The 26,655-nt window shown below is 40.7% G+C and overlaps 1 protein-coding gene across 2 annotated transcripts in view; it reads left to right on the top strand.

The window, feature by feature from the left end:
- The window catches only part of LOC117303023 (laminin subunit alpha-3-like), a 36,454-nt gene extending 11,575 nt beyond the window's left edge, over positions 1-24,879 (top strand). Inside the window, exons 9-26 of one of the 2 annotated variants that reach the window (XM_033787056.1) lie at positions 505-657; positions 953-1,284; positions 1,762-1,893; positions 2,537-2,680; positions 4,123-4,444; positions 5,659-5,901; positions 6,436-6,873; positions 7,323-7,483; positions 8,451-8,627; positions 9,474-9,734; positions 10,597-10,740; positions 11,251-11,426; positions 12,710-12,932; positions 13,427-13,608; positions 19,966-20,235; positions 20,746-20,983; positions 21,540-21,718; positions 23,177-24,879. In XM_033787056.1, the coding sequence (XP_033642947.1) occupies positions 505-657; positions 953-1,284; positions 1,762-1,893; positions 2,537-2,680; positions 4,123-4,444; positions 5,659-5,901; positions 6,436-6,873; positions 7,323-7,483; positions 8,451-8,627; positions 9,474-9,734; positions 10,597-10,740; positions 11,251-11,426; positions 12,710-12,932; positions 13,427-13,608; positions 19,966-20,235; positions 20,746-20,983; positions 21,540-21,718; positions 23,177-23,656 (4,255 nt within the window). In that variant the 3' untranslated portion in view covers positions 23,657-24,879. The remainder of the gene's footprint in view (positions 1-504; positions 658-952; positions 1,285-1,761; positions 1,894-2,536; positions 2,681-4,122; positions 4,445-5,658; positions 5,902-6,435; positions 6,874-7,322; positions 7,484-8,450; positions 8,628-9,473; positions 9,735-10,596; positions 10,741-11,250; positions 11,427-12,709; positions 12,933-13,426; positions 13,609-19,965; positions 20,236-20,745; positions 20,984-21,539; positions 21,719-23,176) is intronic. The other variant, XM_033787057.1, reaches the window with a different exon arrangement.
- Positions 24,880-26,655: the final 1,776 nt, after the last annotated feature.

Below are 26,655 nucleotides of genomic sequence, written 5' to 3' on the forward strand. Positions count from 1 at the left end.
GACCGGGCTAGGATAGCTCAGTTGGTAGAGTGCTAGCATGTTAAACCAAAGGTCTTTGGTTCAAACCCCTTTTTTCTTTGTTCAAACCCCTTTTTTCTTTGTTCAAACCCTAAATATCTGTTTTGTCATGTAAAATTGTTGTTTTGTTCCTCATCTAAATAAAGTCCTCAATGACGAAATATTTAATTGCAATAATAGCCAAATGTTAGTGCCATTGCTGTTTTATATTTTCAAGAACAGCTATTATTATTTTCAAGAGCAGCTATTTTATATTTTCAAGAATATTTTTTTCTTTTCTTTTTGAAGAGCATTTTATTTAGCAGTTGTTTTCATCATCAGCTACTTTGATTGTTAAGAGCATTTTTCTTCTTCTGATTTTGCAAGGTCATGAATTCCTTCTTTTATTATTAAAAATCTCAAGGGACCCGGGCATTCTGATGCAAATCCTCAACCTAACAATGTTTATGATTAAACTATTATTTCGTATGGTTTGTTTTCTTGCAGTTACGACGCTTGGGGGGCGGACTCTGATTGCATAAGGACCTCGTCCGTGCCCTTTGACCTCTTCACTGGGCGTGGCTACCAGAAATGTTACCAAGGCAACCAGGTGACGTTCCGGGGAGTGACGGCTGTAACCAGTCTAGCAGACAACGCCCTGTAAGTTTATTGTGTGACTACAATATTTCTGCAGAGGAATACATAATATTCAAAAACTTGGATGCAACTGTTGAAATTTTACAAATGAAACTTTACACAAAAGTCTAATTTCTTTCCACCCCAAAAAGTATTTCTTGTTTTTCTACTTTCTCTCCAGCCCCCCCCCCCCCCCGATTTTAATCATATGTAAAATATGTGAATAAAATCCAAAAATCTGAAAGCTTCTTCTCTACTACCAGTCATCACTCATTTCTGGTATAATCCGTAACTGTATTTTTAATGTTTTCATTTTCAGTTTCTACCGACCTGTCATCCGCTATACCTATGTTTCTTCATCGCCATGGCTTCAAGCCAACTTGAACATTGTCTCCGCCCAGAGCGACGCTGGTACCTCGCTCTGCCCGGTTGCTGTCGGCACTACTATCTCCACCGTAGCCTTCAGCCTTCCACCAGGCGAGTCAACGGGATGGTACGCCTCGTCCGGCCAATCAGTGATGCTCGACCGACGCTGCAATTATGACGTCACCTTGAGGTTGACCAATGACGGGTCAGGGAGCGAGGAGATTGAGATCGACAGTCTGGTGCTTTTACCAACTGGAGATTCTTTCCCGATTTACACACAAGGAGGTCAGTTACCAAACACCTGAGTCTGTTTTCAACAAAAGCTTCTAAGCTAAAACAATTTATGTGATGAGCAACAATTGGCAGGAAAGCAGTTAAGCAGAGTATACAGGACCATAGGCCCAATTTCATTGCTCTACTTACCGTTAGCAAAGAATTGGCGCTTTTAGGGAAGCAGGGAATTTCGCGCTTACGTCAAGCGTTCTCTCAGGTATAACCAGGGACTTTTTGCTTGTGCGTATGCGTGCATACTCCACGTAGGCATTCTTCGCTTACACAGCTAGCACAGAAATTTGGCACTTGTAAGCAAAGAATGGTGATTGTAATGAAGCGCAGAATTTGGCGGTAAGCATAGACATGAAATTGGGCCCAGTTGACTGCAGGGCTGAAAAACAGTCTCTGCTTTGGTAGTTTCCCACCAAAATTCTTTGCAATTTCAATCATCAGTTCTTTTGACAATTTGTACTTTATTCTTGTGAACAGATGCAGCTCAAAGATCATTTTATGATGAATGTCTGAGGAATATTTCTGTGATTGGAAAGCGACAATCGGCCATTGATCTTTGCCGAGATTTTATGTTTGTTGTTTCAACGGAGAGTAATGACGGGGCAGTGGGTAAGTGTATTCATTATTAATTGCAAGGAATAAAACCACTAGGGAAACTGTCTTTTTACTCCAGTAGAGGGATCAACTTCTGGACACCTTCGATTATTGTCAACAACCATGTCTTCTCCCTTGGTGTATATCTCAACATATGCATAAAATAACTAACCTGTAAGAAGTTTGTTTCCATTGGGCGTCGAAGTTGTGAGAGAATAATGGAGGGAAAAAACACCCTTGTCGCACAAGTTGTTAATGGCACTGAAGGGCTGCTGATACTATAAAACATTACTATAATTTCAACTGAATATTTGAATCTGAGAAAGGTTTAAATGCCTGAAAGCACACAATTTTGTTCAACAAGGGTGTTTTTTTCTTCCATTATTTTCTTGCAACTTTGATGACACTTACATTTTTTAGCCCAACTTTGTTAATGGGACACACCAAGTGAGGATACTGATCTTTGCAGTTACCCAAAATTTACCCTGTTTTTAAAGGTTTTTTGTAAGTGGGAGGTATTGACTCGTTTAGAAGTTTTTCATTTATAATATTTCTTCAATCATATAATTTTTTTTTTTTTAATTCCAAAATTATTTTCACTAAAATTGTTGATATATCCGGCTATGCATTAAAAGTGTCTCTGCGTCTTTTCCTTCAGCGTGTGACTGTGATCCAACAGGCAGTATTGGGAGTTCATGCAACTCATATGGTGGTGAATGTGTATGTCAAGTTAGGGTCGGAGGTCAACGTTGTGATCGCTGTCTACCTGGGTTCTTCGGCTTCACAGAAAACGGCTGCACAGGTTAGGAGAGTTATCACAAACATCCTAAAAACCATTTCATTTTAAAGATTTTGGGTACTTTTTGTATGACACAAAACACAAACTTCCACAGATTTACATTACACTTAATCGGTTTCAAGATAATGATGATAGAAAGCTCCCTTAAAATATTACTTGCTGAGGTGCTGTAGTTATTCAGAAATGAGTAAAACAATTTCACAAAAGTAATTTTTGTCTCATTGAGATGAAAGTAATTTTAGCATGTACAACAGATTTAAGAGACTCTCCAGAAAACATTGCGCTGTGATTTTAACTTTTTTCCCTCAAACCTTGATGACTATTGAAGATGAAACTTCTACAGGTAAATTATATATTACAATCATGTCATAGCCAAAAACTTGATCTGCATAAGGTATCAAAACCCTTTTAAGTTGTTGCAGCATTTGAATAAGGGAATAAAAGAGCTGTAAAGCTTAGAGTTCTTCAGCATCCATAGAAAACCAGCAGGGTACGTTGTGGCCACCACTCTGAAGGATTTAAACATATAGCATCTTGTACTATAAGATGCAGTGCAAAGCACAACCACATACGGGAAAGCTTCATTCAAGAATTTTTTTTAGTTTAGCCACAAAAAATTATACCTCCTTTTCAGTGAACTTTGAATTACTTGAGTCATTCAACTTAATGGATGAGCAGTTGACTTGCCTTGGGGATTCAACAGCCCTACTGGTTTGTGCATAATCCAATAAGGTCCACTTTGTGGAAAAGTAATTACATGGAGATAACACAGGTGGCACGGTTGGCTTGTGCGTAAAGCGCTCGCCTCTCACCAAGGTGACCCCAGTTTGATTCCCGGCCAGGGCCATATGTGAGTTGAGTTGTGCGTAGGTTCTCTGCAGTGCGGGGAGGGTTTTCCAGACTATCCGGTGTTCCTCCCTCGGGAAAAATCAAACACTTTCGATCTTGGCTGTGATGCGCCGTGGTCATAATGGGTTGATGTGGCTGGCAGCTAAACGCGCCCTTGCATGCCTGCTTCTCGAACACATTGTAGCCGCGTCCTTCGCAATTCAGCTCTTAGCTGCGAGTAAGGATGATTAGCCCCCCAAATTATTATTATTATTATAACAGGTGTTAGTTGCCAAACGAAAAGGATGAGTCTTGTGTCCATGGCAGCATATTGCGCCACAGCACCTTGTAAACCATTACATGGTGCTTTAGGATTAGGTCTTAATCTCAAAATTCGCCTCACTCCTTGCAGTAATAATACCTGGCGCTTTGTATCCTTTGGCAAAAGGCGCGTTTTAAATACGGTTATTATTATTATTATTTTGTTTAGCCTCTTCCTTTAATGGAGATATCCCGTAATGAACCATACAGAAACACTGGAGGAGACCCCTTTTATTCAGGGCAAAGTTTGCTCAAGCATCTAGGTTTCATTGAGCTTGTATTTTCTATATCCCTAGCCTGTGACTGTGACTCTACGGGCTCTCTCAGCCTAGCCTGTGACTTCAACACCGGCCAGTGCCCCTGCAAGGACGGTGTCGCCCTCCGAGGTCAACGCAACAGCAATGATGCTGTCAGTGACCGACGATGCCAAAGCTGTCTTGCTAACTACTACGATTTCAACAGCGGTGGCGGGTGCATGGCGTGCCTGTGTTCCGCCGAGGGATCCGTGAACCCACAGTGTTCAGACACCGGTGTGTGTGAATGCAAAGAGACGATTACTGGGAACAAGTGTAGCATATGCGTCCAGGGATATTTCTCATTTTCAGCGGCAGGATGCATGTAAGATTAACTTATACTCAACCTTTTACCCAACCCTTTACTCATGACCCTAGACGCATCAAAATATATGATTAGTGTTATTAATGGTTTATTAAAAACATTCAAACATCGCAGCTAAAGGCTGGATGGTGTTTTAAATGATGATTATGTGAACCTGAAATCTTTTTACATCCCACAAACATTAGTTTAGCGTCTCACAAGCCAATAGGCACCCCACCATATATCAATAATGCCCAGTTCTTGTATAGCAAATTATCACATCAAAGCGCCCTTTGTTCAAACTATGTATGTTGAGCTATGTATAATGTCTTGAGTTCTACAAGAGCTGTTGCTTTGATGCTTGCTTGGTTTATTGTGTCTCACATGTCTTGCTTATAGTACACATACAGTGTAAGATATACTTATCAATGGGCTACTGTTTCAAGGGTACAATCACTGTATGGGGTGGTGGTCTCCATAATGCATTATTCATAAGTTGGATCATGATATTTGAATGTTGATAATGATAAGGTAAACACATGTCTATAGATTTGGGTAGCTCTATCAGTGTTAGTGTGATTGTAGTGCAAGGATACTACAAGCTCATTCAAGTTTTCAGACCCATCTGTTTACATAGCACCATGTAATGGTTTACAAGGTGCAGTGGTGCAAGCTGCTGCAAACTTTACCAGAAAACGCAGGGGCAAACACCTTCTCTTAAAGGATGTGGGTGCTTTTTGTATGACACAAAGCACAATGTTCACAGATTTACACTATACTTACACAATTTGAAGATAATGATAGCAAAAAAAAAAAAAAAAAAAAAATTCCCTTAAAATATTACTTGCTGGGGTGCTCTAGTTTTTGAGAAATGGTTAAAACAAGTCACGATAATACTTTTTGTCTCAGGAAAAGAAAATTATTTTAGCATATATTTACCAGTACTGGTTTTGCGACTCTCCTGAAAATATCCCTCTGTAATTTTCACCTTTTTCTCACAACCTTTACATCCAGTGAAGCAGAAGCTTTTACAGATATTACATATACATTCATTCACACACGGGTCCAAAGGACAAAGCAATAATTTGTATTTGCTTGCTTTAGGAAAATTTAGGAAAATTGTCTAGACCGGGAATCAAGCCCACATTCTGCTGATCAGACCACGAGACCTTAAATCTAGTCGCTAAACTTCTCAGCCTTGATACTTTATCCCCAAAAACTTTTTCCTCTCGTAGTGCATGTGGGTGTAACCTCGATGGGTCCACCGACGGCACCTGCCACCCAGATCTAGGTACCTGCACCTGTAAGGCTAACGTTCAGGGTGACAAGTGTGACCAGTGCCTCCTTGGCCACTTCAATCTTCAACCCAGTAACCCAAACGGGTGCCAGCCGTGTTTCTGCTTCGGCCATGGAACCCAGTGTAATGCAGCGCCCAGTTACATTGCGTCAGCGATCACCAGTGACTTTACTCAAGGAAGGTAAGCAGAGTGGCTTCCTTTATGTTTTCATTGTTTCTTCAATCAATTTTTTTTTTTTTTTAAGTTTTGCTTTCACTCACAGGTTATTTTGAAATTTAAATACTGTTTTAGAATGTTTTGACTTTTAATTGTACAGAAAAAATGTATGTTTGTGTTTATGTAGAATGTTTGTTTTCAACCACTTTTGCCCAATCTGCCATCTCGACACACTTCTATGTCCACTGCCACACCAAATGCCACACCCATTACCATGCCCACTGCCACACCCGCTACCACACCCATAACCATGCCCACTGTCACACCAAATGTCACACCTACTGCCACACCCTTTGTAACACCCACTACCACACCCACTGTCACGCCCTCTTCCACACAACTGCAAAACCAATTATCCCAACAAACGCCACACCCACTGTCCCAACAAACGCCACACCCACTGTCCCAACAACTAAAACCCCAACTGGCCGGCCATCTTCCATCATTCATAACCCCAATATTAATGTTCCGTCCACTAATCTTTAACTCAATGAACAGTGACTTTACTCCAACAAGTGTCCCACCAACTCCACAACCAGCAACCACATCTCTTCCTCCAACCTCTTCTACCCCTATCACCAACTCTACCCCCGTCACTAACTGTACCCCAACTCCAAACTGTGCACCCCCTCCTGTACTCCCAACAATGCCAAGCTTTTGTGCCTCTCCACTATCCTGCTCAACAATCACCCAATCATCTACCCTTTCTTCATTTCCCATCGGAAGCACAACAGGTTGGACGGCAACGGACCCGAGTTCTCTGATGGCCAACCCAACCAGCGTCCGCGTCCTCCATCCAGCCTCTCTGCCATTAGGGTCGTATGTCTACCTTCGGGCTCCAAGGAAATTCCTTGGCGAGCACCTGGATTTATACGGCCAGCAATTGAGCTACACTATGAAGCTGGATACTGGAGGGGCTAACACAACATCAGCTAGGTAATAATAATAATAATAATAATATGATTCTAATTTACTACATTTTTAGTGTGCCCTAGCTCTACTCTCCATCGGAGAATGTGCAAGGCGCAAATTACAACATCAAACTATTCTGCAGTTACAGGTTGTATGGCTTCTGACTGGCACCCCTGAACAAAGATATTGACAAAACAGAGATACTGCCAATATTGGGGCTAGATAGCTCAGTTGGTAGAGTGCCGGAACATTAAACCAGAGGTCATTGGTTTGAATCCTGCTTTAGTAAATTTGTCTTTGTTCTATCCAAAATTATGACAAAAAAAATTACCAAGTCAGTATCCCAGTTTATATACCCATTAATTTGTCTTTGTTCAACCCAAAATTATTCAGGATGGGGATCAGATATTACAAAATCTGTCTGTATTTGCAACTAGCCTAGCAGCAGCAACAATCTTTCTTGGTTTCCTTAGGTACCTGACTATTACTGGTGGTCGGAGTGATATGGGTGTTTATTACAACCAAGAAGCCTTCACTCCAGAGCTGACAAGGAGGACATTTGTGGCAACGTTTTATGAGACGTACTGGAGAGTTGTTGGTGAGGAGAGAGCACCAAATGTGGCAGAGTTTCAAGGTATTTGGTCGTCAAGTTTTCTACTTGCAGTAGCAATAGTGAATAATGATACTTGAGTTTTGGACTTGTTTTTCTTAAAGTACTTCATTTCTGTAGACATTAAATCCAATTGGGACGCATGGTATTTGACCTCCCTGCCAACTAACCGCGATCATGGCAAAAAACTAACAGGCCGAAATAGGTTGCGGAAAACTTTTGCATAAAATTAAAAGCCACAGTTACAGGTAGTGGACACTATTGGTAATTACTCAAAATAATTATTAGCATAAAACATTACTTGGCAACGAGTAATGGAGAGCTGTTGGTAGTATAAAACATTATGAGAAACGGCTCCCTCTGAAGTAACATACTTTTTGAGAAAGAAGTAATTTTCCACTAAAATATTTGAAATTGATTTCAAGACCTCAAAATTAGATTTTGAGGTCCCAAGCATCTGAAAGCACACAAATCTCGCAACTTCGGCGACCAATTGAGTTCAAATTTTTACAGGTTTGTTATTTTGTGCATATGTTGAGATACACCAAGTGAGAAGACTGGTCTTTGACAATTACCAAAGGTGTCCAGTGTCTTTAACAGGGCTGTAAAGAGTCCAATGGGAACAGCTCCACGCTGTAAACCTACAGCGACCACACTGATGTATAAAGGCTATGAAAACATTGTGTAATATAAGTCTAGGTGGAATCCACATGGTAGAATTACACTAAAGCCAGTCACGATAACTTTCCGCTTGAACACGTCTTTCGCCTTTTCATCGTAGTTTCATGATTGTGATTAGCATGGATTAGAACTGTTAACGGATTAATGTCCCAGAGTTTACTCTTGAAACTGAAGTTTTATGTTTTATGCCAAAAAAGGGTACATTTTTTTACTTTTTGGCCCCCAGCGTGTCTTTCTCGAAATAGGCAAGAACATGTTTAGTACAATTTATTTTACACTCACTGAACTTTCTCAATCTTCTTGGAAACAGAAATCTTGAGTGATATCAAGGCCTTGGTGATTCAGGCTTCCTTTGGTCCCGGTACAGCGAGTACCTTCTACAATGTCCGCATGGACTCAGCCCAGTCTGTCTCTAATCCAGCGGATTACTCCAGCTTTGTTACGGTGGTGGAGCAATGTACATGCGACTCGTCATCGAACACAATGGGTGAGTGTTAATAATAATAATGATAAAGACATTTTTATATCGCCTAATGCAAAAGCCTATTGGCTCATGAGTCATAACTTTGCTTAATTTGATCTGTAGCTGTTACGTCCCTCTTCGTGTTAAAGAAAAAATTAACACAGAGATTCACTGAGACTCTCCAGATTAAGTGGAATGTTGACACTACACTTTTCATGACTAAAAGTTCCTGGATTAACAACTCCAAAACGGCTTAATCCTGGTGAAATTTAACCCTGTCCAAAACTACATGTAACCCACAAGTCATCTGGGTGTTAGGATGGAATTGTGTTAACTTTTTTCTGGGTAAGATATTGTAATGTGAAAGGAATCTCTGGGTGAGTTTTAATCCGTGTAGACAACTTTTTCTGGGGGTCGCCAACTACACGAATCAAAGGTAGATAGTGTGAAAAGGTCTTTATTGTTCCATTCCAACATCAGTAATGCATTTTGGTTATACAATAGTTCTAGTGATCTTAAGATTTTGAAGTAAACATAGTTATAGTTTCTTGTATTGTTGGGTGCGTTCGACCTTGGTCTTCCCCAGTCTGTTCGAAAAGCTTTGACGTCATTCCAGGGGCTCAACCGGGTCAGGCCCAGGTGCCCTGCTTGTGGAACGGGTCACTTGGGGCTGGCCCCAGGTGCATGACGTCACCATGAGAGGGTGAGTGATCGTTCGATTAGCTCTTGTCAGGGGCTCACCCGAGTGAGCACCGCGGGGTCGACCCAGGGAAGCTAATAGAACGCACCCCTAGTTTGTTTGTTGTAAACTTGGCTGAATAAATAGAAATAAAATTAATCATAAGAGTAATTTATTTAACCCTGTTATAGGACTCTCTTGTGAGCAATGCCAAGCAAGTACCTACAGACAGAACAACGTTGACGAACCCTTTGACACCTGTCGCCCGTGTGACTGTAACGGGCGTAGCACGACATGTGACTCAGTGACAGGGGTGTGTCAGGACTGCCAGCTGGGTACCATCGGGGACCAGTGTGCGAGCTGTGCCGACAACGTGCAGGAACCATTGTGTGATAGATGCATGCCGAATCACTATGGATTCGGAACAGACTTGTTTGATGGAGCGTGCGCTGGTAAGAAGGACTTAAGTCGTTCTCACAACCTCTCCCAAAACCCATCCAAAAGTTTCACAAAAATGTTTTGCCGCCATCTTTGCATTCCAACATTCTCTCAAAACCCATCTCTTCAGATTAGCCTATCAAGATATTGAGTGAAGTTTTCTTCAAGTTCTTGACCAGCGCCTTTGAATGTCACACAGATAAACGGATTTTTACAAATGCTATTGTATTATTATTATTAGTAGTAGTAGTAGTAGTATTATTAATGTGCGGCCATGTTTGTAGCAATAACAAGATCTCCACCCTCACAAGTGCCCATTTACTCCTGGGTAAACTGAAGCAATTAATTAATGTATTCGTACCCACACCCTGAGAGGCACAATGCCTTCAAACTTTGAGAATGTTGTGGTTTGGAATTATTTTTTGTAAGAGATTTTCCTTAATTTAAAAAACATAATTTTGCCTCTAGAAATACAACCAGCAGAACATACAGCCATTTTTGTGGAGTCCAAAATTTGGTTCACTGAAATAGTGGACTTTGTTCTGTTATGAAATCACACAAAAATCACACAGTTTCAAAGGATATGTGAATCGTTATATATTCTACTTCTAAAATATCTTTACAACCATTTTCATTTCATAACGAACCCTCTATATGCCCCAAAATGCCCAATTCAAGGCAACGTGTCTGTTTAATGTTGAACACTGAGAGACCATTTATACTCACATAATGCAAATTTTGGGATTTCAAAAGACGCTCAAATCTTTTAACCCCAACTATTTATTGTGCTACAATTTTTGTTTAAAAGGATATGGACATTTATTAGAGATTGATGATTTCTTTCAAAATTATTTAAATTTTGTTTTCCACCAAAAGCTTGTAACTGTAACATAACTGGTACCGGTGGAGCAACGCAGTGTGATATTTCGACTGGTCAATGCCCATGCACTGGGAACTACGGTGGCATGTTTTGTGACTCCTGCCAGTTCAACTACTTTGATTATGCCAACGGATGCTCACGTAAGTCTGCCATCATTTTTGAAAAAAAAACAATTATTTTGATTTTTCTATAACTATAACTCTTTACCGGGCACCGCTAATGTGGTCAACCAACAAAACTACATACAACATGTTAGGGTGTATTTCAATTAAATTAAATTCAAATCAATTTTATTTCATAACACTTAACAAGTAAGAAGTGAAATTTGGTAGACTCGTTTAGCTGGCAAGTGAAATTTCTTTTAGGTTAATTCAGCCTTTGTCACGTTTTCAGAATTTCATTCCTAACTAACACTAAAGTTGTTACCCAACAAGGGGTTGTACAATTTTTTAGGGGGGGGGGGGCACTTCTAGCTAATTGTAGTTTCCATTTGCATTTTTCTTAAACTGAGCCTCTGTATAAACCTTCTAAGTTGTAAGGTCTGGCAGTTTCTGGGTCTAGAATCAGAGAAAACTTTGAGGGAACTTTGTCCAGCAAGTCACTTTTTTAAAGGATTGTTTACATCCATAAAAATCTCATCCATATTTCAGGCTGTGACGTCTGTTATGACAGTATCTCTACTGAGCATACAGACCTCCTACTCCAAGCAGCTAATCTGACGAGCTTTGTTGAGACGTTGTGGGCAGCAGACACATCTGCGACATTGGGTCCATTCATTGAACGACTGATGGCAACCTACAATCAGATGTTATATCTTGTTCTGAGGGTAAGAATCTATGGAAATAAAATATTTATATTGATGCAGTTCTAATTTACAGATTGAGTTTTGGGTTTTATGGACATAGACACTATTGGTAATTGCTCAAAATAATTGTTAGCGCAAAAACTTACTTGGTAACAAGCAATGGAGAGCTGTTGAAAGTATATTATTACTGATTGGGTTATTTCACAAACTTAAGCTTGACAACCTTAAGGAATCTGAATTCAGTTTTTGTTTTTACAGCATTAAGAAAATTTTGAAATAAAACGTGAGAAACGGCTCCTTCAAAAATTTTGTAGTTATTGAGAAAGAGGTAGTTTCCCACTCTTATATTTAAATCTAATAAAAGCCTTCATGCCTGAAGCCTTTTTAGGTTTTTTTCCCTTTCATTTTTCTCTTGTAACTTCAATGACCAGATTTGTTATTTTACGCATAGTTTGGGATAAACCAAGTGAGAAAACTGGTCTTTTAACTACCAAAACGTGTCCAGTGCAAGTTTATTCATTCCCTTGTGGTTTCACTCATGGGGTGACTGGTCTTTTTCTTCAGCTGCGCCACGCATCTGGATTTCTCTGCCACTTAATCTTAGATCTTGTCTTTCAAGGACTAATTTTTTTGTGTCTGTTTTTCTTTATTTTGTTTGTTTTTGGCTTTTACTGCGCCTTGAACACCCAGCATGGTGGATATGTGCGCATTACAAGTCTTATTATTATTATTCATTTATTATTATTATTTACTAAGGGAATCAATGTGTGGTGAAGAGGTTTTCAACTAGACGTTTAATCCCAACGAGGCCTGGTTCTTGATAATTTTACCGAGACAAAGTCGAGGTAAATTATAAAGAACCAGGCCTCGGCGGGTTTAAACCACTAGTTGAAAACGGATTCAACACACTTTGATTCCCATTCATAAATACCTTTTCGGTAACAAACATCATAAATTTTTGGTCAAAAAGTTTTAAAAATGCAAAAATTATAATTGTTAAATGACTTCTTTCAACACAACACCCCTCCAGCTATGAAATGGTAAAGCCCTCCGCCGCCCTCGGGTAAACAACTCCTTATTGCGAATGTGGCACAACTGTTTCAGCCATTGCTCTCGACCAATAGGAATGAAGAAACTGTCTTATAAGAACAGGTGCAAGGTCGTGTGTCACGCCCATGAGTTAACACTTTTTACCGGTCACAAACAAAGGTTTATTCACACCCACGTGACGCGCTCTCCACCAATAGGAATAGCGAAACTGTCCGAGGTATTTATGAATGAACTTTTTTGTCTGTTCCTATCAGACCGATGAAGTGATACGAGAAGGTAACAACCTGACCATGACCGTGGCGACCCTGAACACCACAATGATGCAGCTATTAGCAAGCTTGGACGGAACCATCAAGACAAGCATCCAGACATCCCAAGAGAACCAAGCGTCAATAGAGGGCCTCCTTGATCAGGCCAGAGTGGCCATGGTCAGCATAGAACTGGCACTTATCAACTCGTACAATGGACTGTCAAGTGGTAAAATAGTCAAAATCTTTACAGATTCTCATTGTTTTGTCGTCATCCTCATCAAGGTTTTTGTTCTCCCACCTGTTAGACAAAGGTTCCCCATCAGCTTCAATTTGCCTCTCTCTATCTGTCTGTCTCTCTCTCTAGCCACACTCTGGTCCATTACTCAAAACAATTTTTGGGGTTGAACAAAGAATTAACTAGAGTTGGATTTGAACCAACGACCTCCGGATTAACGTGCCGGCGCTCTACCAACTGAGCTATCTAGCCTTATATTGGCGGTGTCCCTATTTTGTCAATATCTCTGTTGGGGGTGCCAGTCAGAAGCCATACAACCGTTAACTGCCGTGTAGCCAGGGATCACACTCAAATTACGATACAACCTGGGAAGCAGCAGCCAGGGGAAAAACAGGAATTGAATGCTTCACTTTGAAACTTATTAAGTTTTTATTGCCAAACGTATACCTTCCCTTAAAAGCAATTTACTTTGTATTGCCCTCTAGGTGACATCCAGTCGTATCAGCTGACCCTTGGGCAGCTCGTTACTGAACTAGCTGGGATCCAGACTCAACTCACCACTTTATCTTCCTCGGTGACTATTCGTGAGTTACTTCTCACTCAGCAGGTCACTGACCTCTCACTTGCTGCTGGCACAGCGGTACAGACTGCAGAGGAGGCTCTGATGGTAAGGATGTATTTGTGTTTTTTATTTGTGTCATCTGCTCAGTAGTAAAACTTTCACATGGAAATTTCCAGAAAACAAAGTTAAAGACAGTGGACACTATTGGTAATTGTCAAAGACCAGTCTTCTCACTTGGTGTATCTCAACATGTGCATCAAATATCAAACCTGTGAAAATTTGAGCTCGATTGTGGTCGAAGTTGCGAGATAATAATGATAGAAAAAAAACACCATTGTCACACGAAGTTGTGTGCTTCCAGATGCTCGATTTTGAGACCTCAAATTCTAAATCTGAGGTCTCAAAGTCAAATTCGCATAAAATTACTTCTTTCTCAGAAACTAGGTTACTTCAGAGGGAGCCATTTCTCACAATGTTTTATACTATTGTAGTAACTTCAATTACTGACTTTAACCATGCTTTAACTCACTGGATTAGGTTAACGAACCATGTGTACATGACTTTAATAAACAACAAGATGGATGCCAACACAACTACAAAACACCCTTTCTACAAACAGTCAATAGAGGGCGCTAACACAATAATCAACAACAGGTTATCACAACTCCTCCTCCTTTAGATAATACTTAACACAACAACTTTAAGGAAATAACAACCTGAACACTAGAACATTCAATCCAAGAGAATTAGTTTCAGAACCAACTTTCACAGGTCTGAAGGAAAACATGCATTAACCTATTGGCTGGTTCCACTGTTACATGAGGAACTATTATTAATCAACAACTGTTTCAATGGTAACAAAAGAAGAACTGTGTTTTTTAGAGTCACAGATCTGGAAATCCATAGAGTTCAGGTTTGGTGCGAACGCGTGTGGATCTGCGAAGTTCAATGTCTGGTTCTGTGTTCTGTGAGCCAGTCTGCTCTGCTGGCATTGGACTTGGCTCTTCCACTGATGGTGTACTGTCAATCTGTACAAGTGGTTGTTCACCAACCATTTCCTCCCTCTCCGATGAAGGAATGGGCCAATTTGGCTCCAAACTGGGTGTGTTTGAGACATATCGAAAACGCATTTGATCAACATGGCGCCTCCACACACGACCATCCTCAAGTCGGACTGTGTACATAAGATGGCCACACAATGATACTACACGCCCTGCCATCCATCTAGGGCCCGGCGCATAATTATGCACATAAACGGTGTCGTTCACATGAAACGAGCGAGGTTTTGCGTGTTTATCATGATGTTCCTTCTGTGCACATTGCTTGTTGGTTACTCGACGTCGTAGATCCGGACGGACCAAATCAAGTCTTGTCTGCGGTCGACGATTCATCAACAATTGAGCTGGGGAAATTCCTGTCGTGGCATGTGGCGTGGTGCGATATGTGAACAAGAATCGTGACAACTTTGTCTCAACAGTACCCTCATTCATACGTCTCATTGCGGCCTTAAAAGACTGAACTGCACGCTCAGCCAACCCGTTGGATGATGGGTGGAATGGCGCGGACCGGACATGTTTAATGCCATTCCTTTTCAAGAATTCCTGAAACTCTGCACTGGTGAAATTACTGCCATTATCGGAAACAATAATATCTGGCAATCCATGTGTCGCGAAGGTCTGACGCAGCTTCTCTACTGTAGCCAGTGACGTTGCACTATGCATAGCATGTATATCTAGCCACTTGCTATGTGCATCAACAATTATGAGAAACATTCGTCCCATAAATGGACCTGCATAATCCACGTGAAGGCGTGACCATGGACGCTGGGGCCACTCCCATGGGTGCAGTGGTGCAACTGGTGGTGATTGACGTGAGGTTTGGCATGGCGAACACTGTTTGACTTTACTCTCAATGTCTTTGTCCATGCAGGGCCACCATACATAACTGCGACCCAACGATTTCATGCGCGACACTCCAGGGTGCGATTCATGTAACTCCTCCACAAGACGCTGGCGACCCTGTGGGGGGATGACAACACGTGACCCCCACATTATGCAGCCGTCTTGGATGCTTAATTCTGTTTTACGACAGATGTATGGCTGCAATGCTGAATTTGCACATTCTGCTGGCCAACCATTCATCACAAATGATCGCACCTGTGACAATACCGGGTCTCGGCCTGTCCAGAGGCGAATTTTCTCTGGGCTGACTGGTGTTGACTCCATGTGATCCATGACCATGACATAATCCGCTGGAACTGGTACATGCGAAGGTGTATGGGGTAATGGTAATCTGCTCAGTGCATCGGCATTACCATTTAATGACCCTGGTTTGTAGACCAACTGGTAATCATAAGCGGAAAGTGTAAGTGCCCACCGCTGAATTCTGGATGATGCCATGGGGGGTATCATTCGCCCTTCACCTAATAAACCGAGCAACGGCTTATGATCAGTAGATATCACAAACTTCCTACCGTACACATACTGATGGAACTTTTTTACTCCAAAGACCATTGCTAATCCTTCCTTGTCTAGTTGTGAATAATTACGCTCTGGTGGAGACAGGGAACGTGATGCATACGCAATTGGATGTTCTGTTCCATCGGACATTCGGTTGGCCAGCACTGCGCCCACACCATATGGACTAGCATCACATGATAGCACTAACTGCTTCTCTGGGTTGTAATGCACCAGAACTTGAGCTGAAACTAACAATTCCTTAGATTCACGGAAGGCTTTATCCTGGGCTGTGTCCCATGACCAGCGGGTGTCCTTCCTCAACAAACAGTGCAAAGGGGCTATGAGCGACGACAAGTTGGGCAAAAACTTTGCGTAGTAGTTGAGAATACCCAGGTAGGATTTTAACTCAGTTACATTACGGGGGACTGGCGCATCCTTTATCGCTTGCACCTTCTCCATTGTGGGATGCAAGCCTGTTGCATTTATCCGATGTCCGAGGTAAACTACCTCTGGTGCGAAGAACTTACATTTCTCCTGTTTCAGTCGGAGGCCTGCACTTTGTAGTCTGGTAAGTACTCGATCAAGATTAGCAATGTGCTCTGATTCAGATTTACCTGTAACAAGGATATCATCGAGAAATGCCACTGCTTGGGGAATGTCAGCTAACAAACTTTCAATGGTCCGTTGGAAAATGGCCGGTGCAGCTGAAATTCCAAAAGGCATTCTCGTATACTGGAACAGTCCACGGTGAGTGTTAATTGTCGCAAGTTCACGCGAAGGTTCATCGAGTACAAGTTGCAAGTAAGCATGACTGAGATCGAGCTTGCTAAATGTCTGACCACCAGACATTGCAGCGAACAATTCCTCCACTCGAGGGAGGGGGTATGAGTCAACATTAGCAGCCTGATTTACTGTGGCCTTGTAATCTCCACAGATTCTGATCTGCCCATTTTCTTTAATAACTGGAACAATGGGTGCTGCCCAACGCGAGAATGTTACTGGTTCAATGACACCACTCTTTTGGAGCCTATCGAGTTCATCTTCCACTTGTTTTTTCATGGAGAAGGGCACGGTTCTCGCCTTACAGAACTTGGGCTTTGCATCTGTTTTGATATTTATTTTTACAGGTTGTCCTTTTAGTTTACCCAAGTCATCCCGAAATAACTCTTCATAATGATTCATAATCTCAGCAGTCGAATCAGTGTGCCTGGCATGGTGAATTTCTTGCCACGCTAACTTAAGATGGCGCAGCCAATCTCGTCCGAGAAGATTTGGTCCTTTACCCGACACAATGAGAAGTGAGAGTTGAGTCTTCTGATTGTTGTGTTCTACTGTAACTGAACACGTACCAACCACAGGTATTTTCTGGCCTGTATAAGTTCGTAACTCGACGTGTTCCCCGGTACGAAGTGAAGGTTTCTCGTGCTTAAATATGGAGTCATAAGTGGTCTCACTCATAATGGAGACAGAAGCACCAGTGTCAATTTCCATTGAGACCTTACATTTGTTTATCAGTACATTTGCGATAAGCGGTGGCTCTTTGTTTTGTGCCGAGGTTTTATACATTGTATAGTTAGCTTCTGCATTCACAGGGTTTTCGAAGTCAGGTTCCATGCAGTACGCTTTATCCGTGTGAACTTTTGACGCTACTGGGGTGTGAGACGATTTACCACCCCGACAAACTTTGGCTAGATGTCCCTGTTTCCCACAGTTATGACAAATATACGAACGTACCCTGCAATCAATTGCAGAGTGATCCGTGCGTCCACATCGATAACATTTAGTGAAGTGTGTACCTTGTTTGTGGGGCTGTGCTTGTTGTGGATATGGCCTTGTTTGGTTAGGCCCCCTGGTGCTGGTACTACTAGCAACTTTATTGGCTTGCTGCAGGGGTCCAGCGGCCACTGATACGGGCAAAGACTCGAGGTTTCTTTGAAGGTCTTTGGCATTCTTCATGGCTAGCTCCATGGCTTGTGAAATTTCCCACGCTTTCTTGAATTTAAGGGAGGGCTCTGATAACAGCCTTCGTTGCACTCGCTCATCCTTTAAGCCACATACTAAGCGATCACGCAACATATCCTCTAGTGTAGACCCATACTCACAGTGTCGTGCGAGACGGCGTAATTCAGCAACAAATTCTGCAGTTGTCTCTCCTTGTTGCTGAATGCGTGTGTTAAACTTATATCGCTGAACGATTACCGAGGGAAGTGGGTTGAAATGATCCTTAGCAATCGATATTAGTTCATCAAAAGTCTTTTCTCCTGGTTTTTCTGGTGCTACAAGGCTTGATATCAACTTATATGTGTCAGCACCACAAACACTTAATAAAATAGCTCTCTGCTTACCAGCATCCTCTACATCGTTCGCTTCAAAAAACTGCTTCAATCGTTCCACATACAGAGGCCATGCTTCACTGTCCTTTTCATCTTGAAATTCACCGATATTCCCAAAGGTATTCATACTGATATTTCTTCTGGATGTTCTCCCTGTTTAGCAGGATCCCATCCTCGTCGCCAAAATGTAGTAACTTCAATTACTGACTTTAACCATGCTTTAACTCACTGGATTAGGTTAACGAACCATGTGTACATGACTTTAATAAACAACAAGATGGATGCCAACACAACTACAAAACACCCTTTCTACAAACAGTCAATAGAGGGCGCTAACACAATAATCAACAACAGGTTATCACAACTATCGAATAGTGTCTCTTGTCCACTGACTTTAAAACAGTGACATCATCAGTAGGGGAGCATTCAGAATAGTCAACGCAAAAGGCACTGGACACCTTTGGTAATTGTCAAAGATCAGTATTCTCACTTGGTGTATCCCAACAAATGCATAAAACAACAAACCTGTGAAAATTTGGACTCAATTGGTCATTGAAGTTGCAAAAAAAAAATGAGAGAAAAAACACCCTTGTTGCTTTAAAAAAAATATCTTACTTCAGAGGGAGTCGTTTCTCACAATGTTTTATACTATCAACAGCTCTCCGTTCAGTTTTTATTTAAAAAAAATCTGTGTAGAACAAACAAAAAAGAAGAAGAAAAATTACCCAGCTGGCCAAGATCGTCAATTTAATTCTTGATTAAACTACAAAGTCATTTGATAACTACTGATGTTGGAGACCTTTGATCAAATATATGTGGTTTATGTGAGGCATTATTTTGTGAAGCCGATCAATACTTAAAAATCGAAATTTGTGGTTGGTGGATCAAGTATAGCAACAAATATTAAACAAATGTTTTAACATTACTAACAAACTTTAGCTGCATATATGTTGACCTTCTTTTCCAAAAACTGCTGAATGGACAAAGATAACAGTCATTGAATATGTATAACAATAATAACTTGTAGGAATCAAGTGGTAGGAAGATTTTGATTTGTTTATTTAACAACATATTATTTATTGACACCGACAGCAGTTTATCACCACTAACAGGTATCATCAAGTATGAAACAATAACAAAGAAACAGAAGGCACTGAAAACATTCAATAAAAATAAATAATATTTAAAGGAAGGGTACACTATTGGTAATTGTCAAAGACCAGTCTTCTCACATGGTGTATCCGATTATAACCAGAAAATAACAAGCCTGTGAAAATTTGGGCTCAACTGGTCATCAAAGTTGCGAGAAAATGATGAAAGAAAAAACACCCTTGTTGGACGAATTTGTGTGCTTTCAGATAGGAATAACAGACTTCTAGCTAGAAGTCTTTTATTATTCTAGTGAGAAACTACCTTTTTCTTAAAAACTATGTTACTTCAGAGGAAGTCGTTTCCCACAATGTTTCATACTATCAACAGCTCCCCAATGCTCGTTACCAAGTCAGTTTTTAAGTTAAAATTTGTTTTGAGTAATGACCAAACGGGTACCTTCCCTTTAAGAAAACCATAAAAAGTATAACAAAATATATATAACAGCATACACATTATGTAATTGAAAAAAATATATAAAAAAATAAGCGTGACAATTATTCCTCCCACTCATTTCCCAGACGGTCCAACAAGCTCAATCAGTTCATGACAATACAACCAGCCACACTGCAGCCCTGGTCACCAAAGCCAACGAGGTCACGACCTTAGGTCAACAGACCCAGCAAGCTGTGTCAGAGGTCATGGAGAGGGCACAGATGGCCCAGAGTGCAGGGGAGGGCGGGGCTGAAGGTACGATGTCAGCAAGCATTGAGGAGCTCCGACAGGAGTCCGATGATGTCATACAAGAAGCAATGTCAAAGATCTTGCAGGCGGCTGGCATCGAAGCTCAGGTAAGTGATGAACTAGAAAGCGACTACAGTGAGTAGCCCAGGCCTGGTCTAGCCAATAGGACAAGTTTGCTTGTCACTCATTTCATTAGTAGGCCTATACCAACCAATAATGATGTTTTTTTCAACTCTGAACCTCGAAGGGTTAATTGTTTGAACAAGCTATTCACCCTAAATCCTTAACTTATTTATTTGTTTATCAACCAATTAGGATGATGTCTTTTTCAGCAAAACTTGTCCAAACTGATTAAAAGTGGATGTTTATAAATGTTGTAGAACAACTTTGGAATGTGCTCTTTCTGTTGCAGTCAATTGACCATTTGATGTTAAATTGCCCAGCCATTCCATTGTAAACAGCAACAAATTCCTGATAGTTCAGAAAACATTATACTGCACATAGGCATGGTTAAGTTTTTTAAATTCTTGTTTGTGGTAAAATCTACAATTTTCTGTCCTCAGAATTAAATTCTTAAATTTTAGTATCAATATGAATTTTGATTTGATGTTCTGCAGGTTACAGCCAAACAGGAAGCAGCAGCCAGTGTAATCAGTGATGTTGAAGCCACTGGAACACTAACAGAGAGTCTAGTCATCACCGCCAATTCGACACTCGAAGAAGTCAACGCGCGTTACAATCGTGCGTTGGCAGCCAACCAATCAGCTACTGAGGCTGTCGCGTCCTCAACTGCGACATTCACCGCCGCCGAGGAAATGCTGGCGATCGTTACAAACTTCGAAAGCCAGTCTTCAGGTTGGTGATTATAATGTCATGGTCAAATTGCCGGATACATGGTGGGCCAATAACATTCCTGTTATGTTTCTCGGGTCCCTTGGGAGTATACAGTCCCAGCGGGCTACCAGGGCACTCTAAAGGTTTTTTCATACACAATACAACGACTGGGTGAAGAGAAGCAATTATGGTGGCGTGCCTGTAATACTTAAAGACACACTTGTTGTGACCGGGATTCAAACCCTATATGGGTCTAGTATGAACTTCTTGAAAGAAAAACAAAACCCGTGTCACACGAAGTTGTGTGCTTTAAGATGCTTGATTTCAAGACCTCAAAATCTAATTCTGGAGACTCAAAATCAAATTCGTAGAAACATTACTTCTTTCTTGAAAACTACATGACTTCAGAGGGAGCCGTTTCTCACAATGTTTGATACTATCAACCTCTCCCCATTACTCTTTACCAAGTAAGGTTTTAGGCTAATAATTATTTTGAGTAATTACCAATAGTGTCTACCTGCCTGTAAACAGTTGAGGTTTGGCGAAGCTTGATTTTTTGACATTTCTTTTTTTGCAGCGGCCCAAACTGCTGCTGATGAAGCTCTCTTGAAGCAGACGTCAATCCAGACTCTAAGTAGTGAGACTACTACAATAGCAACAGATCTAAAGGCTCAGTTGACTCCAATCAATATCACGGCTCAGGAGGGACTCACTAAGGCTAACCAAGCACTCCAGAGTGTGGAAGTTGAGGCACAGGTAAGTCCTGGGACCTTTCTTAAGTCTCTTGCTCCGGCTTTCGGCGCCATTGGGTGTTCGAGCCACATGCTTCAAAAATACATAGGCCTGGAGGCCGGCGCACAGAGCTATAAACCTTTGTCATGGTGCTGCCATCTTGAATTTTTCCCATTGATATCAATGAAACCAATCCGAGGCTGGAAGAAAAATAGTCTGGTTCCTATTTTGCAAAATGATTATTAGCATTCATTATTGTTATTCGATACAAGGAACATGACCAATATGTAGACAGCATGATAACGGTGTATACCTGGAGACAGATCGACCCAAGCTGGGGTTCAATCATAGAGTTATATATAAGAACTAGAGGGCGCACTGGCCTATATACGTGCTCCGGCATGCGCGCAGGCAGCCATTTTCTAAGTTGACAAAACTGGCATCTCACAGCGTGTGTTTGTGCGGCCATTTTGTAAGTTGAACAAACAGCATCACGTGACCGTTCAATAAAAAAAACCTCATTTCATATTCAACGCGCGTGCAGAATGACGCGCTTGTCATCTTGCGGTCCCGTGGCGTTTGTGCACAAAGGATCACTCGTTCTCCCTCTAGTTCTTATATATAACTCTATGGGTTCAATGCACCTGCCACAATTTATCCTTATACATTCATCTATTTACCAATAAATTCATAATAAAGAAACAGTCCACAGCTCAGAATTAGTTGTAATTTATGTTTGATTAAATTTATTTCTGTGTGACATTTTGAAGTCCGAACCCAGAAGCATTTTATGAAGAATTGACCCAATTCACCTGACCTCATCATCAGAATGTCTTGGATGCGCCATACTGGTGGCAATGTCATTTGTGCGTTATTTCAGTGAAGTGCACATTTTAGGCGACGTGGTGTTTTACACATAAATCCTATTGACCACCAAAATGGTGAGCGTGGCACAGTCGCCGAGTGTCAAGGGGTTAATAGGTGTTTTTGTCCTAAACCTCGGCTTAGGATCTAGCTGTGGCTCCGGCTGATTTTGGAAACACAGTGCAAAATGTCACTGCTTTGAAATGGCTAATGGAGCCAAAGCCGAAGCCTAAGTTGTGGTTTTAAAAGGGCCCCAAGACAACTATTCCAACTGTAATATGTTTACTCAGCCCCAAGCCCGGTTCATACTTCCTACGAATGCGATTGCGATTGCGAATGCGATACGAGTTTTGGCGTCACAAATTCGCAATGAAAAATGTGCAAAAGTGAAACTGTGTTCAACTCCTGCAAAACATTCGCTGCTATCACAGCCACGTGACATCAAAATTTGCAACGAATAATTTGGAAAAGTGAAACTGTGTTCAACTCCTGCAAAACATCCGCTGCGAAAACAGCCATGTGACGTCAAAATTTGCTTCGCATTCGCATTTCGCAGGAAGTTTAAATCAAGCTTTAGTCGTATTAATTTATCCAGTGATTCTCCTTTCTATTCATCAGAACATCCGACCAGTGAGCCAGAAGGCTCAGCAACTAGCAACTGAATCCGCAACTAAACTTCAGGACACCAGTGAAATAACAAACTCCATTCGCACAATCAACGCCACGCAGTACCAGCCGGCTAAAGCGCAGTGCGATCTTTACACACCAGACCTGGTAACCTTAGAGGGATTAGTTCTCCAAGCAAACACAGAAGCGCAGACGGCAACGGACGAGGCCCTTGCGACCGAAGCAGCGACCAGTAAACTCTTAGTTGATGTCCGGAATATCCAGCAGGTGGACCTGGCAGAGTTGCCCGCATTGATGGTTAGAATTGAGCAAGCGAGGGCGACGTTCACACAAGGGGACTTTGCGCAGTTGGTGACATTGTTGAGTCAGGCTGTCGCAGAGCAGCAAGTGTGGTTGGACAATACACAGATACAGGTGACTGAGATGCAGGAACAGATTGATGCTTTAGAGAGCTTCAAAGTTTCACAGTAATGAATATTCATACCGTTTGAACATTTGAATATTCATCACTATGATGAAGAGCGCTTCAAAGTTTCACAGAAATGATTATTCACAACATAACATAATTTGAATATTCAATTTTTAGCTTTAGAGAGCTTCAAAGTTTCACAGTAATAAATATTATACATTTGAGTATTCATCACTATGCTTTAGAGGGCTTCAAAGTTGCAAAGTAATGAATATTCATACCATTTACCGATTTGAATATTCATCTTTATGCTTTAGAGAGCTTCAAAGTTTCACAGTAATAAATATTATACATTTGAGTATTCATCTCTATGCTTTAGAGGGCTTCAAAGTTGCATAGTAATGAATATTCATACCATTTACCGATTTGAATATTCATCTTTATGCTTTAGAGAGCTTCAAAGTTTCACAGTAATAAATATTATACATTTGAGTATTCATCTCTATGCTTTAGAGGGCTTCAAAGTTGCATAGTAATGAATATTCATACCATTTACCGATTTGAATATTCATCTTTATGCTTGAGAGAGCTTCAAAGTTTCACAGTAATAAATATTATACATTTGAGTATTCATCTCTATGCTTTAGAGGGCTTCAAAGTTGCATAGTAATGAATATTCATACCATTTACTGATTTGAATACTCATCTTTATGCTTTAGAGAGCTTCAAAGTTTCACATTAATAAACTTTTTTGTAAATATTGCTCAATAAATTTCCTTTAAAGCACGATTTAGCAGGAAATCAGTCACAAGTTTTACTTGTGAAATTGTGTATTTACAGGAAATCTATTTCTGCTAATCAAACATTGATTTATGCCTAGGCAGCTCTCTGGTCATTGTGCAAATCTGTCAATTACAACTTTAAACAAAAATGAAGTGGAAGAAAGCAACACCATCTAAATGCATGTTATTATATTACTGGTGCTGAATTTTGTTTTTGAGTAGAAAGTGAATTTAGAAATTTCAAATTTCTTGCCATGCTCATTTTCAGTACATTTTTGGCATTTTAAATAAACGTTTGGAATTTAGTGGTGCCCTTTTTATATAATGTTACCACTGAGCAGCTTTTTGTAATTCTTTTCCAATGTGAAATAATCATGCTTGTGAAATCTCCACTCTAAAAGCGGATATTCTCTTTTTTATTGATTAGACTAATTCTTCTTTTTGTTTGGCCCGTTTTTGAGATATTTAAAAAAATCTTGAGCATAATAGATGTTAAATTTGCATCGGGATAAAGAATATTAATTTTGGTTTTTACCCATACACCGATGTGTGTTAGCACTGTATACTCAGTACTTTCCCGAGTCCTGTGAAAAAATATCACAGGCATATTACTCGGGTGGGATTCGAACCCACGACCCTTGCAATTCTAGAGCAGTGTCTTACCAACTAGACTACCGAGGTTGCCCAGCAGCTAGAGGCAGTTCGAATCCTATGTTTTGGCAGCGGGTACCGCAACGATATAATAGATGTTAAATTTGCATCGGGGATAAAGAATATTAATTTTGGTTTTTACCCATACACCGATGTGTGTTAGCACTGTATACTCAGTACTTTCCCGAGTCCTGTGATATGCCTGTGATATTTTTTCACAGGACTCGGGAAAGTACTGAGTATACAGTGCTAACACACATTGGTGTATGGGTAAAAACCAAAATTAATAAATCTTGAGCAGTTATGTCCGTTGCAGGAAGAATAATCCCTAATAGGAATACACAATTTGAGAAGCGTTACTGACAGTAACGCTTCTCAGATTCAAATCTTAGGCATAAAAACTGATATCTTTTTACTATAACCAGATTGCTTTGAATTGAAATGTTTCTCAAAATGCTATTAGGCTTCTAACCAAAAGTTTTTATTGCCATCAATTTCAAGAGTGATTCCAAAATATAAACCTTCCCTTTAAAGGCAGTGGACACTATTGGTAATTACTCAAAATAATTATCAGCAAAAAACCTCAATTGGTAATGAGTAATGGGGAGAGGTTGATAGTATAAAACACTGTAAGAAACGGCTCCCTCTGAAGTGACGTAGTTTTCGAGAAAGAAGTAATTTTCCACGAATTTGACTTCGAGACATCAGATTTAGAACTTGAGGTCTTGAAATCAACCATCTAAACGCACACAACTTCGTGTGACAAGGGTGTTTTTTTCTTTCATAGTTATCTTGCAACTCCGACGACCAATCAAACTCAAATTTTCACAGGTTTGTTATTTTATGCATATGTTAAGATACACCAAGTGAGAAGACTGGTCTTTGACATTTACCAATAGTGTCCGGTGTCTTTAAGATAAGGTGTCATTAATCATAGTAATATTTTCTTATAAATGTAACACATATCTCAGTAGCTACATGTCATCAAGGTGCTTTCTAATTTATCTCTGTTAGTTGGGTGTACTTGGACCTCTCCTTTAACTTTATCAACTCCATAGGAGCATACAACCCCAAGCTCTTTGGCTGGGGTCAGTCCCAACACAATACTGTATCGGTCCTTACAGGTCCCCTTCACCTCGGTTAAAAGATGCATTCATAAATACCTAAGACAGTTTCGCTATTCCTATTGGTGGAGAGCGCGTCACGTGGGTGTGTACAAACCTTTGTTTATGACCGGTAAAAAGTGTTAATTCATGGGCGTGACACGCGACCTTGCACCTGTTCTTATAAGACAGTTTCTTCATTCCTATTGGTTGAGAGCAACGGCTGAAACAGTTGTGCCACATCACACGATACGCGCGACGTGCGGCGGAGGGCTTTACCATTTCATAGCTGGAGGGGTGTTGTGTTAAAAGAAATCATTTTAAAAACTATAATTTTTGCATTTATTTTACTTTTTTACCAAAAAGTGATGATGTTTTTGACCGAAAAGGTATTTATGAATGGGAATCAAAGTGTTGAATCGGTTATCAACTAGTGGTTTGAACTCGCCGAGGCCTGGTTCTTGATAATTTACCTCGACTTCGTCTCAGTAAAATTATCAAGACAGGCTTCGATGCGATTAACCA

The sequence above is a fragment of the Asterias rubens genome, chromosome 19 (genome assembly GCF_902459465.1).
Source record: "Asterias rubens chromosome 19, eAstRub1.3, whole genome shotgun sequence".
NCBI lineage: Eukaryota > Metazoa > Echinodermata > Asteroidea > Forcipulatida > Asteriidae > Asterias > Asterias rubens.